This window comes from Lissotriton vulgaris, chromosome 6 (genome assembly GCF_964263255.1).
Source record: "Lissotriton vulgaris chromosome 6, aLisVul1.2, whole genome shotgun sequence".
Lineage (NCBI taxonomy): Eukaryota > Metazoa > Chordata > Amphibia > Caudata > Salamandridae > Lissotriton > Lissotriton vulgaris.
The window spans coordinates 685,345,065-685,366,819 of record NC_141694.1 but is presented as its reverse complement, the minus strand read 5'-3'; the positions used below and the strand labels follow the sequence as shown (position 1 = coordinate 685,366,819).

Here is a 21,755-nt window from a genome sequence, read left to right as displayed (position 1 = left end):
AGTCACTTACTGCAGGAAGCATTCCATGGCGTAAGCACAAAGTCAATATTCTGTGAATGTCTTGTGATCCAGTAAGAGGGGGAACATAGGTTCATTTTTTTGGGGTGACCTAAAATGGAATTTCTTCTGCACAATTGGTGGGAATTTTGCCCACAACAAATAACAATTACAGGACTTATTGTAGGCACTTCAGGAAACTGGGCTTGCCCTGGCAGACCAACTCTTGCTGGTGCTACCAACAAGCTGTGCGAAAAATATTGAGTTAAGCGTCTGCATAGTCTAACTAGAACAGTATATAATTGTTGTGGCGCTTGAACAGTGAGATTTGCTAGATTAGGGAATGGTGTATAAGTAGCTAATGCTGGCCAGGTAGCCCGTCATTACTAAGGGACCCAAGTTTGATGTTCCCAATGTGATAGTGGTATTTCTAAGAACTCCTTATTGTGGTGGTGGTGCAACAACTGTGATTTCATGAAATGTATTGCTATTAGCATCCGTAGCTGGAAAGTTGACACAAGTATAAAAGACTTCAAAGCGTAAGCCATCGTGGGCTTCAACCACAAAAATAAAATCACCACCTACTTTCGTAAGTCCATGTGCAGTTACATGTGCATGGACAGCAGGTCTGCAATCGACTATTATTATCATAGACTGTGGCTGCACCATGGTCAGAACAGCAATGGAAATAAAGGGCAAACACAAAAACTAGTTATACTTTGAAAATTCCAAGCTTGAAAAACCAACAGTTAAAAGTAGGTGCGTCCTAAAATACTATCACCACGCAATTAATTTGAATTAATCCCCAACATCACCTACATCTCCAATTGTAGGTGCAATGGGTATTATGGACACACACAAGTACTACTCAAGAGATCTGTGAATAAGTGCCAGGCCATTGTTGGTAGTGCCATATTGCAGGGATTCTGTTTGGAAACAGAACTGTGCCTGGGATCACAGCACGTTAGAATGTAAGGACTGAGTCACCATATCACATAGGTACCTTTGGGCCCAAATTTGACTAGCTCACAGTGCTTTACCTCCCCTCCTAACCTGCCAGACTAGCAGGTAAATTTGCAACCTAGAACACAATAATCTAGTACCCTTTCGTTTTCTCACGTATGTATGTTTACAATAAACAAAAGAGAGACACAATGAAAGTTTACTATATTTATTGAAAACTTTATGCTCTTTATGAAGCAACTGGGGTGCTATTAGAAAACATATACAACTGAGCAAGGTTATCATCATTACGAGCAAACCATATACAATGAAAAATCCTATCATGGCGAATGATATATCTGTTTAAGCCTATCCTCACTACGTGACCACAGGAATATACCAGTGATCTCTGGGATTAGAACCGGACCCCGTACCTAGAATTTGTAGTTAGCTGGTCCACATCTCAGATTCCGCAAGGCTAGTGCGCTCGTTCCAGCATCTTTCCCCTCTGCTCGAATACTCCTCTCTGTTTTTCAAATGGCAAGTCTCGGTTAATATGATAAGTGCAGTGTCGGAAAACAGCAGCTGTGCCCCTTGTGTTGTGTCTAAATGTTAGGACATGTTGCTGACCGATCATAGAAATACAGGGCCCTAGGTTTGTTCACCTTGTACAAAATGTACAACTGAATCCTAAGAAGAACTGAATAATAAAAACATGTGCAACATATATCTAAAATAGTATTATGGCACAATAATAAAACGTGTTACCTATGGCTGTGCAAAGCGGCCTACAACGTGCAGTTAAGCTAAAATAAGGAAGAACCACAGTGGGCTCTAAAGGGAACTTACTATGGTCTGGGATAAATATGAACTAAGGGGACCCTAGAGCCTGAATCCACAGTGCCCTTCCTGGGTTCTTAACATGGTTCCCTTCCCAGAGTCAACTAACTGCAGTCTCTTCCCTTTCACAGTGTTTCAAACTAGTCCCTAATGAAATTAGCAAGGACCTCTCCGTCCTCACTCCTGGGAACTCTCCACCCTCTATCTCGACATAAATCCTTGGTCTATGGAGATGCTTCTGAGTTCTATTCCTAACTTAGTGTTCCCCATTGTCTATTCCCCATTGTCTATGCGTGCCGACTTTGTGCGTAAAAACTGGAATTATAGTGCTACTGTTGTGAATTTGTAATAGCCAATACCACACTTGTACCCAATGATCCTAAACATTCGGTACCCTACCGTTGCCTCCCACTGTCAGAGCGTATGTTCTCTCTGGGCTGTTCGCATGTGTTCAAATTACTATATATTGGCGCACATTGAAATTACTCGGGCACGCGGAGAGAAGTAAAAAATATGCAGTTGCACAATTCACTGAATCTACTAAAAGAAAAAGGAAACCAGTTACAGAGAAAAGCATTCACTTCCAAACCCACATGGGCATTTTCGCAAGTGTAAGGATTTATTATTCCTTTCCCAAGGACATTCTATATATCGAAAGTCCTGTACAAATGCACCGTAATATTCCCTGAGGTCAACTAGAAATGGATGTCAGTGAAATTCCAGCAAAGGCAGAACAGAGGCGCCAGCACCACAGTTGTGAAGTAATTACACTGAATAGTGAGGCTGCAGGAGGCTCGCAACCAGTCAAGCTGTAAAGCCATTCAAAGGATTATTGTTTTCCTTGATTACATTCGGATACTAGACTCCAGTAAATGCTCGAGTTTAGCTCAGCAAGAACACCTTTATAATGCCCTTTTGTATTAGAAGAGTGACAATATTTTCCCATTAGCACTGGGATGCTAATAGACAATTGGAAGACACCCCGTTCATGACTCAATGAACAACCACATTCAACCACGGGCATGGTGGGAGCACTTCTCAGCACTTTACGACATGGAAGGAGAGGAAACCTACACACTTCCCGAGTCAGATGGGCAAAGTGGATTTGGTCTAGTCCCAGCCCTCTACTTTTCTACTTGTTTCTAGGTGAATGCAATCACAAGTCTGGTCCCAGGAAAAGCTGCAGGCCCAGATGGAATCCCTGAGGATCTTTTTAGTGCACATATTGATAACTGGACTAAATATCTGAATAAGCTTACCAAGGTAATCCTGGAGGGAGCTGAGATTCCAGCCTCATGGAAAGTAGCGGAAATACTTTCAATCCATAAGAAAGGCCATACGGATATCCCACCAAACTATAGAGCAATTAGCCTGCTAGATGTCTTCCCAAAATATATTTGCCAGACCGATCTGGTTTCCTTAGAGACATGGATAGAGGAGCCCAACACACTGTGCTACCTTCAAGAGGTAATAAGTAAACAGGTCAGCACCATCGATCCCGTTTTTCGATTCATGACCATTTAGTCAAAGACGGTGGTCATCTAGAAACTACATTTTTATGTTATTTTCATGCATCTAAAACTGTTGAGAGATATGGGTATCCCACCCTCACCTTTAGATATTTTAATACTCAGACACTTTTGCACAAGTCCGGTCGGGTCAGCAAGGGAAACATACTGGTTGGGTCTTGGTCAAAAGCGGGGTCCAGCAGGGCTGTAGGTTAACCCCCACCCTTTCCTCGCTCTACTTAAATGGTCTCTATGGAGCAATGCAGGGGGGGATGCACCAAGGACAGTAGGCCACAGTGCATTGATATTACTTTTTGTGGATGATACGTTGTTGGTCTCTAGATTCCCAATGGTCGTCCAGACCCTTATCAATCGGTTTTCTGAGTTCTATAATTAAAGGAGCCTGGTAATAAACTTGGGAAAAACAAAGTTTATGACCATCTGCTCCCATAGGTCTTTTAGGGGCTCCATTACTTTGGAAGGCACTAGTTTAGAAAGAGAGACATAATTCGACTATTTGGGCATCAGACTGTCTTCTACAATGACCTGGATTCCCCAAATCAAGAAGTGCACCCTCAGCCTAGCCCACTATGCCTTGGGGCGTCTTACGGTTGTATTATTCCTCTAAAATCAAACAGATTTCCCCAGCACTTAAAATTTACCAGTTGAAGGCAGTGGGGAGTGCTCTGTAAGGGGCCGATCTATGGGGGGACATGAGGCTTACAGCCTTGTCCAATGGGGCAAACATTTTTTTAAGATTTAATTTAAACCTCCCAAAGAGCATTCTATGCTGCAGGTTTGAACTTTTCCTGGACTATATATCTGCAGCATCAGCCAGGAAATTGTATTTACAGTTTAGAATGGTTCCCTTCCTGTGATGCCTTTCTCCCAAAAGTGGACGAGCCGGCCCATGTGGGACATTCCATGTGTAGCTTGCCTCCAGGCAAACAACACACTCCTTTACTACTACTTCTTCTGTCTAGCCAATATCCGACCTAGGAAGAGGTGGATTGTTCCTATTTGTAAGCAACTTGGCGCAGGAAAATGTCATACTGGTTTCAGGTTGCTGCGTATTGATACAAAGAGGCAATAGTGTGCACTGTTGCTAAGTTCCTACACTGAAGCTGGGATATTCATATGAACACTATGGTCCTATAGCAACCTTTTGCCCTCAGTATTCCTAGCTGACTTACCTGTGCCCCTATTGGCATGAATATGCTGCTCTGTACTTTAGCACCTATTGTTTGGATCATGCTGCTCTGTCCCTGGCTATTTCCAAATGTCTCGGGGTATAGGTGTGAAAGCGCTCCTTAATGTAGGCAGGGGCCTGGCCATACAGGGCTGTATGAGTGATGCAGAGGCCTTTGAAGATGGCTCTTTGCTTCATCAGTAGCCAATGCAATTTAATAATAAGTTCAGAGGCATGCGCCCTTCTGGACAGGCCGAAGATCAGTCGGGCAGCATCGTTCTGCACTACCTGCAATCGCCTGGTAAGATTTGATGGCAGGCCAATATACACGGCATTGCCATAGTCCAACCTTGAGATAATGGTAGCAGACAAAATCGTCTGCAATGAGGTCGTAGACAGGAGGGGCATAAGTTTACGTAATTGCCTCAGGAGGCCAGTGCATGTCCCCACAACTGATGTAACTTCCTTGGCCATGGTGAGATCAGAGTCTATTTTTATGCCTAGACTTTTCACCACGGGGACTGGGGAGGGGGCAGGACCCAGCTCCCGTGGCCAAAAAAAATCACACCACAGGCTGTTTTTAGGGGGGACAGTCAGGACTTCTCTCTTATCGGGATTAATCTTAAGCGAGTTGGCAGACATCCACTTTACGGTAAACCGTGATATATCTTGAACTCGTTCCTGAGCTAGGCTCGAGTTATCAAGTTATATCAGAAGTTGTGTGTCATCGGCATAGTTGAAAACCTGGCAATCCATACGTGCCAGGCTCTCCATCAGTGGTTGGAGGTACAGATTGAACAGAAGAGGGGACAATGCAGAACCTTGGGGGACTCCGCAGGTCAGAGAGCCCTTATCTGATATCTGTGCGCCCAGTTGGACCCTCTGGGTACACCCAGACAGAAAGGACTCCAGCCATTGGTATGCTAGTCCCTTAATACCTGCATCCATAAGACGGGTCAGTAAAATTTTATGGCTGACCGTATCGAATGCAGCTGATAGATCGAGTAAAATCAGGGCATTCGAAGTTTTCCTTTCGGCAGCAATTCTCAGCTCATCCAGGACAGATAGCATCACCAGCTCTGTGCTGTGATGGGCTCTAAACCCCGCCTGTCTGACCTGGAGCAGCTTGTGGTCCTCTAGAAATGTGGAAAGAGTTTTGAGGACATGTTGTTCCAAAAGCTTTGATACAAAAGTGAGCTGAGAAATTGGCCTGTAGTTTTTCAGGTCAGTCACATCTGCTCCAATCTTTTTCAACAAAGGTGTAACTCTGGCTTCCTTTAGATCAGCTGGTACATAGCAAGTTTCCAACGAGGAATTTAGGAGACAGAGAGTCTGTTTCTCCATTCCCGCGATAGCCATGCAGAAAATATCCGGGGAGCAAGGGTCTGCCCGGGAACCCGATTTTACCCAGTTTACCAAGTATTTTAAGGCTAGGACATCAAGACAAGGGAAATGGGTGAGTTGAGCACCCGACGGAGCCGGGAGTGGCTGGGCTTTAACCAGCGTCGGGGGGCTATGACTGAGGTCCATATCTTCGATCTCTAGGAGAATGTCCTTAACTTTGCGAAGAAAGAACGATTGGTAAACATTGCAATCACTGGGAGCGTCTTGGGATATACGTGTCATTTTTTTGGCTCAGCTCTTTCAGGATTCTAAACGTTTTCTTCTGTTTGTTAGAAGCCTCCGAGATCCTATCCTCATAAAACTCTGCCTTCCTTACAAGGATCGCTTGTTTATATGAGGTCAGTAAGTTTTTATATAAAAAAAGTTGAGTGGGATCATAGTTTTTTCGCCATCTTTTCTCGGCCTGGCGGAGATTCTGCTTACTCATTCTAAGAGCTTCATTAAACCAAGGCGCCCTCTGGCCTCCGTCTCTTACTGTAATCTTCCGCTCTGGTGCCAACTGGTGGAAGGCCTTACAAAGGGTGGCTTTAAAGAGATCATAGTCTTGATCTAAGCTGCCGGCTGTGGTATTAGACATGGACCAGGTGAGGAGCGCCATTAACCGCGCTGCCTCTTTTTTTCCCAGTCTCGTACCCATAAGTAAAGTATTCATGTCTAGGCCATATTCTATTCCCATGTCTTTTTAACAGCTTTGCTTTCCTATGCTGTACTCCGTTTTAACTGTATACATCTGCTGATATGGCCTGCGCCTCTGTTTGTTTAATTTTATGCACAATAACTGCATATTTTGACAGCTGAGAGTTTATAAAGAGGTTGTTTGGGGGTATACGAGTGTATCTCTTTTCCAAACTTAGCCTAGCCTTCATGGTCCTTTGTGAACTCTTGCCAGTGTGTTTTAAGATCTTTTTTTATCTTTGTCTACAGAATAACTTGGTTCATGGTCATATGGAGGCTTTGTGCACTGTATCATAGCACTAGGATGCATCCAAACGCCACTGCATATTTATAGATTATTTTTTGCAAAATGAAATGTTCCCTGGCACTCTTATGGATTTTATGTATTGCTTTTATGGTGTAAAACAGAAAAAAAAATACTTTTTTGACTGGTTAACAGACAATTGCACTTGAAAGGTAATATCAGCATTCAATCCAAATTGTCCGATTAACCTTAACTTTCAAGACAAATGATAAAAAATTACGAGCACAACCTACCTCTTAAATTTATATTTTACAAATTTGTTTAGTCCAGTTCAAAAACTGTTCGTGCTAGTTCCAAGTCAAAAACCACATGTATGTCCCAGTGATACTGATCTCCATCTCACATTTAGCACCTTAAGCCAGACCTGGCTTTTTCCGCAAATAATTTTGCTTTCTGGGACTTGTAGTTTTGTTTATTTCTTTAATTCGTTCATGCTTGAGAATCACATTATGGAAAGATTCTGGCCTGGTGTGTGAGCATGCCTGGGTGAGGTTCTCACCTGGCAGATTCTGAGAGACCAAAGTGCAGCCCTCTAGAACCTCACAGATGGCCTAGGTGGGAACAGATATAAAAGGGCTTTCTCTATTTGGAGTTGACCCTCACGGAACGTAATTTAGCTAGGGAGTGGAAAGCCGAGGCACCCCTGTCGCTAACAGTGTGGAAGTGGGGTATCACTGCGTTGCAGTTTACAAGGCTATAGTTTGTCCTCACAAACATTCCAAAACATGGCAGAGATGGGCAGATTACAGTGGTGGAGTCCTGGAGCCTGTTCATCCCATTCACCACATACTTCAGAATGAAGAGCGTGACCTGACAGGATGGCTGGCTAGACGTGCGTGTGCTGAGCTCCTGCCCCGAAACAAATATCCTGTACTATCCTGGTAAAACCGTTGGATGAAACTACTTCAAATGCCACTGAAATGATGCATAACCACTGGAAGACTACTCTATGGCCCCTCCCACAACTCTCCTGAAGCTCTATGATTAATTTAAGCCTTGAAAGAAAAATGGAAGGGGAGCGGTGCAGGCTTGACCCCATTACGGTGGTACCTGACCGGTGGAGGGGTCGACACTGATCCGGACGTTGGAGGGGAGGAGTTCCCATGTGCTGGTCGGTGGAGATTGGGGGAGGAGCTTGCGAAGTGAAGATCATGGCCACCCCGAATTGCCTTTGTGGAGGTTTAGGGACTGATCGACTTGTTGGCAGCCCTACGTGACGTACAGATCAAAGATGGCACCTGCCTTGTCGGCTTGAGGCGGAAGCCGGCATGAGGCAAGGAAGATGATGCCTGCTCAGAGACTCGCTACCCGAGGTAAGGGTGGCTGTCAGAGTAAAAGCAGATTACTGGGATTCTTGGAAAATATTTTGGAGTACTGTCAAAAGCAATCTTACCAGCAGCATGTATCACACTCAGCAAAATGTCTTTCCAAAGCCTGTGACACTGGACTGTTCCCTTCCTCCCAGAATCCTCTGAGCAACTTTTAACTCCCACCTCTAATTCTATACTCAAAGCCCATCTCCTCTGGCTATACGACAGGAATGTTGACCGACAATTCCGATATTTGGGCTATGACAAAGCTTGCATCCCAATGTAAACATGTATTCTGGTTTATGTATCTCTATGGCAATCCTTCATCTTTCTCCATCTATCTTCAATCAAACTTCTATCCACAACCATCAAGTCATCAATGCTTTTATGCGCCATTTTGCAGTGATATATACATATGGTGGTTTTGTTCTTGGTGCTCAATATTTTGATAAATACAAAAATATATCTTGTAGGGGTATATACTACTACTGCAGTCAATAACTGCATCCAATTAATAATCCCTACCCCCGGATATATCGCCGTAAAATAATTGTTGTCCAGAGATTTTCATTTTTCATTTGTGTTTTTGGCTCATTAGAGAAGTAATTTAGCTTCGGTAGACATTGCAGGTCCGGGTCAAATTTTTAAAAATGGTGGATGTGTTGCAGTGATGATGTAATATTTCAGGAACCATGAGACCTATATACTTCATTTTGGTGTCAAAACATAGGTTTTGGGGGGTCAACTAGTCTTATAGAGAAAGTAAATAACTCCCCAGAGCAACCCTACCGCCATTTTCTAAAATGGCGGCTACAATAGAGGAAGAAGAGATCTATAAAATTAAACAAATAATAATGGTTTTCAATCCTTTTATATATACACCAAACAATGGTTATGATCTGAATATGAAAAGATGTTTATCACTCCAGTTTTAGACACATTTTCACTTTATTTATTTCACCAATCACTTGTGGTACATTTGCAGAATGTTGAACATTTGAGAAAAGCATATCGTCAGGGAAATCTATTTGTAGCACAGGTTTTCCATGTACATGTAAGTTCTGTGGGTAGAGGCTTTAGAAATGTTGTAGGTTTTAGCATCCCATCAATATCTTCCCAACCAAATCCACATGGATTTTACGCTACATATGCAAGATCCAAAACATTTACACATCTTCTGATCAAGTAGAACACTCTTTTATTGTGTTCACGCACAGAATATGAGGGTAGAAGGTCACTTAGCTGGAATGATCTCTTGAACTCGCTGTACAGAAGATCGTCAAATGTGTGACAGTCAGAACTCGTTTTCCACACACGCACAAGGTATTTTTCTACGTCTTAAAGTTGCCTTCTTCTTCTGTGCCATCAAATCCTTTTAGGAACTTTACAGGTTCAGCTCCAAGCTTTGTTCCAATTTGGCCCAGTGTCATCAGCCATAAGAATATGTGCCTTGATAAGAACACTGTGCAGCTCTGGGTCAAGTTTCTTGAACTGAATATGAAGCAGGTTAAGTGTCTTTTCTTGCCTGTTCCATAACACATCCATACCTCTGACAATCCTTGACTTATGAACATTACAAAAACTTGTTTGGAACCATTTTGAACAGACCACTCAACATGTGGTCCAACAGGAAAGTCAGCTTACTCCAATTTGCTTTTACGTTCTTGAACAATATGGCCTGTACCTTTTGAATATATTTCTGCAGGCACCAACTCCTCCTTGACAATCATTCCACTTGCAATAATTGGAAATTCAGTGTTCACTGAAGCATCAGCAATGTTTTGGCGAGTTAATATCTCTAAGTACATCTTGTTTGATGTTGATGACCAGAATTTATAAAGTTGCACTGGTATAGGTGTAGAATTGTTGATGCAGGCAAGGTCAATTTTATTCCACTTGTAGTCATTCATCTGATTCTCTCACATTCTTTGAAAGTTCAAGATAACTGTCAAAGACAATGTACAGTGCTTGCAAGGGGCACATTGACTTGGGTATCTGTAGAACAGTCTGAAGGACCTCTCAAAAGTTTTGCATGGATGCCATCTTAACCATTCACAATTGTGACATATAGTCCCCAACAACAGCAATTTTGAATGCGGACACCATTTCAAATTGAAATTCTTCAGGTTTACATTTTTTTCGAGCCCTTGTACACGTTTGTGCTCACTGATTTGGTTGCAGTATCTCCATCAAATAATGAGTTTGTTGGAAGAAGATCATGCAACAGAATGTCCTTGATAAATGTACCACTTTCTTTTGCTGCATCCATCTCTATATCTTTGCAAAATTAATGTTTTTGTAACCTGTTTTATTGTGGCTGGTTGGACAAAACTCTTACTAGAGCAATTAAAACGTGGAAGTTTAGCTTTAGTTATGTCAAACAACTTCTTCTCTTTCAATACAAATCTCTCCTCATAGTTTTGATCCATGTTCTAGGAAATCTGGTAGACCTGTCTTCATATCGTTATCCACATATTGTTTGGTCACAAAGTTGTCTAGTCGCACAGGTTCAGTAATTTCATAGCGGTTTCCTTGCTGCTGCATGAAATGAAAAAGGCTGTCAACATGCTTATTAAAACATTCCCCTCTTTCCCCACCGTTCGTGGTGAGGAACAGTTTCACAATGGCCCATTAATTTTGAATTTGTCATCTCACTGAAAACATTGCAAATAGAAAGGACTTCATAGTAAACTAGTTGTCATTGAGCAACATATTCACTTTTATGTGTCTGACCAACAACTCCTTTGGAGCTTTTCGGTGATCTCTGGATCATCTGTTCCAGTATCCTATCTGGAGCCACAGCATTGAACTCTCCGACTTTCACCAAAAAATGTCTTTGGATGAATTTTCTGTAGAGTTACAGTTTTCCACTTCTAGCCCTCTCACTTTTTCCAAATACCAGGAACCATATCTCATGAAATGTATGCAATCAAATTTGCGAAACACAGTAATCAATGACTCCACAGTCTTCACATGCAGCTCTTAATCACGTTCCTGATCAGCATGTACTAAGTTTTTCACTAGAGCTTTCATGTGTAAAAATTTCCTCAATACTTGCAAAGTTCAGATTTTTCTTCACATTCTTTTACAAACTCTATGAACGTGGTTTTCAGATCTTGAACTGAGTGTACTGAACATTATCTGGATTTGCATTACGTCTTTTGAATGAAGTGCATCCTGTGTCTGTTCACTTTTGAGATGAGATACGCAAAACCTAATCTGTCATTCTGGTTCCAGAAAGCATTCCAACAAAATGTTTCTATATCCTCAGATATGATGAGCATACCTTGTAACAAATGAACACGGTGAGTTCCATTCAATACTGACTGAACAGTTTTGCTTCCAAAGATTATAGCCTCAATAAGTTCATCGTCTAGGACACATCCACTGAGAATTTTCCGCACACTACAACGCAACTTTTGGCATGTAGAAAACGCCCAACATTGGATAAATATCAACAAATTCTACTGGGTTGCTCAAAAAATGTCAGCTACAATATGGAGAACACCTTAGTAACAGAAAATTGGCAGGATAGGCTGATTTGAGCATGCACATTTTGGAAATTCTTTAGAGCCGTGTATACTGTTGTGTCTTTTGTTACTGGAGATGGTATTCCTGGTAAAACCCCAATCTTCTTCACTGGAACATTATTCTGGGATGTCAGAGTTTGAACTTCAGCCCACGTAGGAACTGGATATCTTTCAGTCCACACCGAATAAGCGATATGACAAATTCAGTTAAATCAGCTTTGCGGACCGCAGCATCAGGTAGAAGAAGATCCATGTTCTCAGCCACTTTGAAACCTTCTGGTAGAGTGGGACGTGTTGATGGCTTGTAGTGATTTTGCACACGCTGGTAAGGCAATACGATTGCACTATAAGTTTGGACTATAAGCTTGCAGCTTCTTTTGTTCACGCTTACAGCAGACACAGCTTGTTTTCCAGCAGCTACTTCATTGGTACAGTCTTGAAAAAGCACCATGGCAGTATGATGTGTGTTGGATGTCCCAGACAAAGAAGAGCGGTCTTCAAAATCAAAATTATCAAGAGCAGCAATTGTAAATCCTTTTATGGTAAAGTAACTTAAAAGTGGTGTGCTATCAAATTCACAAGATTTTACAGTATGAGCTGCTAACAAGTATAACATGATTTGGAAAAGACAGTTCATTTGTACAGCATAAGTCTGTGGGTTCATGGGATTGTCTTCCACTTCTTCGTTTATATCTTCAAATCCATCATCAATGGGGTCTGCTTTTTTTCCGAACTCAAGAACTTTAGTTTGTGACAGTTTTGCTTTGTGGATATTAAACAGTGGTTCAAAAAATGTTAAGACAACAATAGGCATTCTTGTTGACTCCCATGATTTGCGGAGCTCTGGGGCATCACTGATTGTGTCATTAAGTCCAAAATCTAAATCTTTCAGGACGTTTCTTAAAATAGTTCCTGCTGATTTTACTATATACTGTGATCTTATTTTGGCTGCAAGAACTTCAGAAGTCAAATCAGCTGAGAACACCATACGTGTCTCATTCGTTTGGTTAGAATGACAAAATATTTTACATTCTCACCAGAAAAGTATTAATTTAATTATAATGGATCATTACAGTTTCATCAATGTTGACCCTTATTTCTCTGATCTCACAGAGTGTGAGCCCGTAGCCAGCAATCAGGAGTGGCTTTAAAACTTAATTTATTTTTTCAAAGAGTGCAAACTTCATTGAAGGCTGGTGGTTACGTTGCTGCTGGGAGCGGATTGTACATTCATAATTTCAAATTAATGCACACATGCAGTTCGGTTGGGCATACAAATCCACAGCAAATGCGTTCACCTTGCTGTTTAGATCAGCTATTCGGCTGAAAACTTCATCTTGGAAGAAACTAGCTGCAGATATAAACATCTTTCCCCTTTTGAGACTTACATACTCTGTACTTTGTTCTTTCCTCAATCCCTTTGGTCCTTGTTCTGCCTAAAACACAGATAGCACATTGAAGATCCTCTGCTTTCTGATCAGTTGCTACAGGTGGACGAAGGGTCGCTATTGATCTTCTAGGTAGATGGGCTAGGGTTTAGTTGTCAACGCATTCTCAGAACACTTGGATTTTTGTAATTCACTGGATTCTGCTATTTTTGACACATTTCTTCCAGGCTTTTATTCCCTTTGTATACAACTTGTAGCACTTGCTGTTACAATGATAAAATATTTGATCCTCTTTACCCATTAGTTTCAATCTTTTGTGAACTTTATCTAGCTGGATTTCTGCAGCATCTTGAACTCTCTTCTGTCCAGATGTAGTTGATGTTCGCTTTTCTTTTGGATTAGTTTGGCATATGACACATTTTCCTTTGTTGAAGGAGTCCTCAGATTTTGTAGTTAACAACACTCTGTCAGCAGGTAAAGATCCTCTGATACCACCTGCTTTGGTCACATTTACGAATTTGAATCAAAGGAAAGCCTGAAACAAAAACATTAAAATAAGTTACTAATATGATGGCTAAAACACATCAATATAGAGCGACCATTTTGGAAACTGGCAGAAGGGTTGCTCTGCGAAGTGATTATCAGTCTCTATAAGACTAATTGACCATCAAAACCTATGTTTTTGACACCAAAATGAAGTATATAGGTCTCATGATTTATGAAATATTACGTCATCGCTGTAACACAACAGCCATTTTAAAAAATGTCATCTAGAAAAATTCAGCCCGGATTAGCAATGTCTACCCAACCTAAATGACTTCTCTATTGATACCAAACACAAAATCAAAAATGAAAATCTCTGGACAACATATTTTTTTTACCGAAGTATATCAAGGCGCCAGGACTATGAGGTTTGTAACAGACTCTCTGGCCACATTTGTAAGAATTTAAACTACATAAAGACGTAATTTCAAACACACTCACAAACCATTGTAGACTAAACTACACCACTAATATAAAAGGATACAAAATAGAACAAACGGTACTGAATACATCAACCCTTTTCTGCTTTGACCAAGTAATGTTCAGGACTTTTTTGTCCAACAATTGTGATTTAAGACTTTGACAGATCAAGGCTGAAATGTTACAAAAGAGTCTGTGGACTTTAGCTAAAGAGAAAGTCTCTGTAAGGGTATGTAAAGGATATCAAAGATTTACCAATTTGCTTTGCTGCATGTAATAATTCTTTAAAGGTTTCGTTCAGTGCTTGCTGTTCCTTCTTATCAAGACTATCTGTGACAAAGCAAACCATCTTTTTCCAGGTAAGGTCAGACTGAAGAACATGTTCGCGGAGCTTTGTTCGCTTGTTCTGAAAAACAAGAAAAATGAAAGATGTTATTGAGCCTTTTTTGAGAAAATGCATACATCTAAAAACATGTTTTCATTTTTTATTTCAACAGGTTTTATTAACTTTATACAAGAACACATTAGCAATTCTGTTACAGGGTTTGCATAGGTTATTCCAATAGCTTTTTAGACATTATAACTCTTAGCAAGCCCGACATGTCATAACAGTGAAGAAGAGAGAAAGAAATTATTTGCCTTAATCACATATGACCTTTCACCATAAACTAAAGAACACAAATTCTAAGATAAACAGGGAAATGTCAGACAGAAGTAAATATTTACTTCTTAACTTTATAAAAATAATTGACCTTAATAATTTTCCACTTGGTATCTTCGAAAATATTCACATGCTTTCAATAATTATCCTTAATATCACATAAACAACTCGGAACACTAGGCCTAATTTAAAGAAAAAAATATAAATGTGCAAGAGAAGATTTACATTTTCGTCTGAATGCATTTTTAGGTCGAGCCTATCCCATTCCGCAAGGAATGGATAGGATCGAATTTTAGTGTTGCATCAGGAAAGCTAAACCAGCCGGCGGATTTCCACAAGTGCATGTGATCGTGAACGCGCATTCGCCTGCTGGTTTAGCTTTCCTGATGCAACTCTAGGGATCCGCTCCGCCCCCTGCTGCACGCGCTTTCCATCCGCCTGCCTGAGCACGTCCGCTTCAAAGCCATCTGTTGCTCGGCCTCACTTCTCCACTTCTCCTCCCCCTCCTCCCCCCTAATTACATCCCTGTTCACGGCCGCGAGGCCGTGCTTCAAAGGGATCCGCAGTCCAGACCCTAAAAGCTTCGAGGTTCACTTTCCAGTCACAGCTCTGCACAGTGAGGACACGGACAGCTTTTATCCCCGTTTTCAACACAGGCAAATAATGTTCCCATCTCGCATATCGAATAGCTGTTTACTTTTTATTTATTTTACATTAGTTATGTTTACCTTCATTTTAATGATTTACTGTTTTAAGTTCGTCATGGGCATGTAATGTGTCTTTCACGCACAGCATGTTTTAGAAGTGGTGTATCCACGTTAGTGCACCGATGTGGGTCCAGATACAGGGTGTTTGTTGTCTGTTTTCATTGGGATGGCTGTCACCTGATGATATCACATGGTTTTATTGAAAAACTCTTGGCACATTTGCGTTGGTTCAAACACCGCTTTTCACTCGTGGTGTGGGAGTGGTAGCTTCCCCATCGTGCGCAGGGCGCGCTGGCCTCATTTCTCCTCCCCCCTCCTCCTCCCTAATTATATCCCTGTTCACGGCAGCGAGGCAGTGCTTCAAAGGGATCCGCAGTCCCGCCCGTAAAAGCTTCAAGGTTCACTTTCCATTCGTAGCTCTGCACAGTGAGGACACAGACAGCTTTTATCCCTGTTTTCAACACAGGCAAATAATGTTCCCATCTTGCATATCGAATAGCTGTTTACTTTTTATCTATTTTACATTAGTTAGGTTTACTTTCATTTTAATGATTTACTGTTTAAAGTTCGTCATGGGCATGAGATGTGTCTTTCACGCACAGCATGTTTTAGAAGTGGTGTATCCACGTTAGTGCACCGATGTGGGTCCAGATACAGGGTGTTTGTTGTCAGTTTTCATTGGGATGGCTGTCACCTGATGACATCACATGGTTTTATTCAAAAACTCTCGGCACATTTGCGTTGGTTCAAAAACAGCTTTTCACTCGTGGTGTGGGAGTGGTAGGGTGACCAGACGTCCCGGATTTGCCCGGACAGTTCCGGATTGCCCCAACAGATTTCGGTAATCTTGGCTCATGTCCCAGAGGGGTTGTTAATCTCTTCAGTTATATCTTTTACTTTCTCTCCCTGCCCCTATCTCTTTCCCTCTCTCTCTTTTACTCTTTTTCATTGTCTTATACAATCTTTCTTTTATGACCTAACAAGATGTTCTCTGCCTCTCGCTGTATCTATTATACTCTCTCTTTGCCTTGTGTTTCTCCCATTCTCTAGTATTTTTCTCTCTCTCACTCCTCCTCTTTTCCTTCTAAGTCTCTCTCATTCTTTGCCTTTGTGCATCTCCCCTTCTCTCCATTCATCCTTTCTTTTTCACTATCATTTTCTTTGCCCCTCATTCTCTCTCAATCAATCTTACGTGTTCACCCTCTCTGTCCCTCTTCAGCATTCCCTTTCTCTCTCTTTCTCTGTTATCTCTCGCTTTCTTCTGTTTTTCCCTCACTCTTTATTACACGTTTTCTCTTCCTCTGTCCTTCCCAAGCTCTCGGTCACTCTCTCTTACACTGTCCATTCATCCATCCATCATCCATCCATCCAGCCAGCCACGCCACAATTTCACTCTACTGAATACAACACACACTCCACACAATACCACATAATTACACTGCACTCAATGCAACATACTCTCCAAATACCACTCAGTGCCACATAATTACACGCCATATAATTTCACTGCACTCAATGCAACCTACACTCCAAATACCACTCAGTGCCACATAATTACATACCACATAATTACACAGCATGCAATGCAACATACACTCCAAATACCACTCAGTGCCACATAATTACACACCACATAATTACACTGCACTCGATGCAACATACACTCCAAATACCACTCAGTGCCACATAGTTATATGCAACATAATGACACTGCACTCAATGCACCATACACTCCAAATACCACTCAGTGCCACATAATTACACACCACATAATTACACTCTACTGAATGCAACACACACTCCACACAATAATAGGCAGTGCCTCATAATTATATGCTACATAATTACACTGCACTCAATGCAACATACACTCCGAACAATAACACTCAGTGCCACATAATTACACGCCACACTATTACACTGTACTAAATACAACATACACTCCTCATAATACCAGTTAGTGCCACATAATTACAAGCAACATAATTACACTCTACTCAATGCAACATAAATACACTCCATTTCATACCACACAGTGACACATAATTATATGCTACATAATTACACTGCACTCAATGCAACATACATTCCAAATACCACTCAGTGCCACATAATTACACTGCACAACATTACACTCTATTGAATACAACATACACTCCCCAGATTACCACTCAGTACCACATAATTACACGCCACATAATTACACTCTTCTCAATGCAACATACATACACTCCACATAATACCACTCAGTGCCACATAATTACACTGCACAACATTACACTCTATTGAATACAACATACACTCCCCAGATTACCACTCAGTGCCACATAATTACACGCCACATAATTACACTCTACTCAATGCAACATAAATGAACTTTATCTGTCTATCTATCGCCATCACTCTATCTATCTATGTATCTATTGCCCTCACTCTATCTATCGCCCTTCCGTTATCTATCACCCTCCCTCTATTTATCACATCACCATAGCATCACTGAGCACCACCACAGCATCACTCAGGGGCACCACAACATCACTATGCGCTACCACAGCATCACTAAACGCCACAGCATCACTCGTCGTCACCACATCACTCTGCGCCACCACAGCATCAATCTGTGCAACCATTCAACAACAACTAGTTCAAATATGTTCTCTCAATGTTTCAAGCTTTATTACAAATGGCACAAAAAAATGTTAATATTTCACTTCTGTTCTAGGATTTTCGTAACAATAAAATACAATGAACATAATCTTCACAAAAGTTATTTACAAAAGCTATTGCCATTATAAATTACAATAACTTTTAGTTAAGTATTAATTATTAAAAAAATAAAAGCCATTTTAATTTGTAATATCAATACATCTAAGTCACGTAAATACAACACATATTGCATTACAAATGCTATAGGTGTCACATTTGCAAAACTATTGGCATTGTAAATAACAAAGCTATTAATTTCGCTATTTTCAAAACCAACACATAAATAAATAATTTGTCATTTACAAGACCAATAGCTCAAACTTTCCTAATGTGAGACCTATTGCATTGCAAATGCTTGTTACTATTCCTTTCTAGTCACATCTATGGAAAGCTGGGGGAAGGCATAGGATTCCAAAAGAACTACTGAGAAAATCATCTGACATCTTCCAAGGGCTCATACGTGCCCTATGCAGAATGCTACATAGAGTAAATGTTTGCATAGGGAGAACGGTGCTCCCTAAACACGTGCGCACATGATATTTTCCTTTTTCTCTACAGATAGTAAATATTTTCCAGTGTAGAAATCTGGGCGGTTATAAGTTTCCCTTCCCATCCTGGAAGGGGAGCAGTAACTTTATAAACATTTTCAGTTGAGAAAGCATCAGATCGGAGTTTGGGGGTGTCCCTGAATGTACATTTGTGGATGTTCACACATTTACAAGGCAAACCATGCCTTGCAATACACCCTTCGCAGTCCTTGAATGGAATTTGGACTGATGTCTCCACATTAGTGGCAGAGAGAGCAGCGAATCCTCTTACACCCACATGAAATCCTTTTGAGAATCCCAGTAAAATGTAAATGAAGGTATTTTGGGACAGATCTAAAATTACAGGTGAAAATACTTTTATGAAAAGTCAACTAAATTTAGAAATAAACATAAAACTGCCTCACCAGGTCACTAGCGTGTTAACTATTATGCAGAATCACCGTTCACAGTAGACCACAGCAATCAGCAATGCGTAGAGCACTCAGTTTACCAATGTACTTCATCCGGCTTTAGGTTTTAGATCTATTTTATTAGTTTATATGAAAGAAAATGATACAAATGCCCACCACCAACATCAGCAGGCCGGTGGCAAAACCTCAAATATCAAAATATACATGCATTACATAAAGAGGGAGGAGGGAATGAAGATAGTGTAAGGTGGAGGGATACCGTGCAACGAAACAGTGCTATTGCGGGCCAGAGTTAGTGATCTCCTATACCAAGTGGTCTCAGATAGGTTAGTGTGTGCAAGACTCTCCTGCAGAGGTTAGGCGGAGTATTCAAAGGTAGCGTGAGCAGGTCAGTTCCCGGAATTCCGCAGATAGTTTGTACAGCCAGTCTATATGTGTAGGAATATTATTGGTGCCCCATCTGGCAAGAAGAAGATGCTTGGTTGCGCCCAGTGTTAAAGCGATCATGCGGCCTCCACTGGACTGCAACAGGTAGGTAAGCAGATTGGGGAGACCCAGGAGAGCGTAACTTTGAAACATAGCATTCACTGCATCCAGGATCCCGTCCCAAAAGGACTGGCCAGAAGCCAGTGCGGGTGATTGTTGAGAAGTCAGGGGCATGACACGAATGGCATAAGTATTTTTTGTTGGAGGTGGGGGTGGGGAACCACTTCTCAAAGGACGTAAGCAGCCAACTAGCATGTGACCGGATCCAGGGCTGTGTCATGCAATGCCCTACGGTCAAACATTGCCATTGTGCTGTGTCGGGAAGACTATAAGCCAACTGTAGTGTAAGGAAGTCCATAAGGTCCTCGGTATTGAACAGGTCCACAATTCGCTTGCAATTGGCCTCCTACCATGCCTGAAATGCTGATCGCTTGGTCACGGGCAGGAAGCGCCGGTTGCTAATCAGCAGCGTCTGTGGGGACAGGGGTGTACAGAGACAGTGCTCCAATTGTACTGTGTCCCAAACCCCAACTGTGGCCCTCACCACTGGCAAGACCTAAACCCTGACTGGCGTATGGGGTTTCAGCAACCAGGGGACCTTCCAAATATGGATGCCCACGATCACCTGGTCTATAAAGCACCAGTGTTTTTCTGTCTCTCTCTATAACCATTCCACCATATAGCGCAATTTTGTGACTTGGTAGTAGCAGCGCAAATGCGGTAGCCCCAGCCCTCCCAACGACAGAGGGAGATAGGCACGGGTTCTGGCCATTCTGGCATGTCTGCCCTCCCAGATAAGAGACTGTAACTTGTCTAGCATCGTGGGGGAGGGTTTGCATCACTTAAAGGATTTTGGGTAGGAGCGTCATCTTGACTGTTGCTACTCCTCTAAGCCAAGAGAGGCCATGACTCTTCCACTTGGAGAGGTCTGATCGTGTGACCGCCAAGAGGTGGCCATAGTTTTGGGCAGCAGTGACTGCGGGCGTGGGGTACATCTGTAGTCCCAGGTGTCGTAGTCCAGGGTCAGCTCACTGGAAGGGGGAACGTTGTGCTAAGCAGGGTCTTCATCAAAGCAGGGATAGTCAAATTGAGGATTCATTTTTTTTACAGATTAGTCTTGATCCTGGAGGCTCCACTAAAAGCAGTTAATTGAGTCACCACAGCTTCTAGGGTGGTGTCTGAGTCAGTGAGGGTCAGGAGAAAGTCATCGGCCTATAACATGATTTGATGTTGCAGTCCGCCCATATGAATGCCCATTATTCGGGGGTTGCCCTGGATCCGTTCTGCGAAGGGCTCCATATAATGTGCGAAGAGCAAAGATGACAGGGGACAGCCCGGCCTGGTAAGCGGGTGATAACAAATGTTGCGGACAATAATCTATTTAGGCACACCCTGGCCCCGGGAACAGAGTAGCAGGAATTAACCTATTGACAGAACAATGGGCCTAGGCCCATTTTCTCATGGACAAGGTGTAGATAGGGCCAGTGCACACGATCGAAGGCCTTCTCGGCATCAATCGATAATAGGATGGACGGCAAGGGGGAGCGCCGAACTCTGTCCAGCAGGTTACACAGCCGTTTCGTGTTGTCATTACACCCTCGCTCCTGAATTAAACCGCCCTGGTCAGGGTCAACCAACCCCTGAACAAAGGGTGCCAGTCTATTGGCTAAAACACTTGGAAAGATCTTAGCGTCCACATTCAAGAGGGAGATTGGTCGGTATGATGCGCAACTTGTGGAACTTTGCCAGGTTTGGGGATTACTGTGATGGTGGCTAGGCGCATGGAGTTTGGGAGATCAGTCGAGTTAAGTGTGTTATAAAGCCGTGCCAGGACGGGAGCTAGCTGTGCCCCAAGGGCTTTATAAAACTCAGCGCCACAGCCGTCCAGGCCAGGTGCTTTGCTGGGTTGTAGTCATTGAATGGCTGCTATGACCTCTTGTGGCGTAATGTCAGTTTCAAGTGTCACTATTACGTGTCCGGTGAAGCTGGGAGGGAGGGGTGACTGGAAGAGGTAGGCTCTTGTGTCGGCCTCCGCTAAGGGGGCTGCAGCATAGAGGGCTGCATAGAAGGTCCTGAATTCCGTAGCAATATAACTTCATCTAATTTTAACCTAGACTTCAGTCGGTATTGCACTTAACTGTGGATTAGCAAGTACTACTGATTTCCTCATTTGTCCCACATGTTTCG

At 42.2% G+C, this 21,755-nt stretch overlaps 1 protein-coding gene across 1 annotated transcript in view; it reads right to left on the bottom strand.

The window, feature by feature from the left end:
* Positions 1-21,755, bottom strand: part of ASCC3 (activating signal cointegrator 1 complex subunit 3) — a 2,217,780-nt gene that overhangs the window by 2,047,062 nt on the left and 148,963 nt on the right. Inside the window, exon 3 of the mRNA XM_086926668.1 lies at positions 14,306-14,456. Coding sequence (XP_086782794.1) covers positions 14,306-14,456 — 151 coding nt within the window. The remainder of the gene's footprint in view (positions 1-14,305; positions 14,457-21,755) is intronic.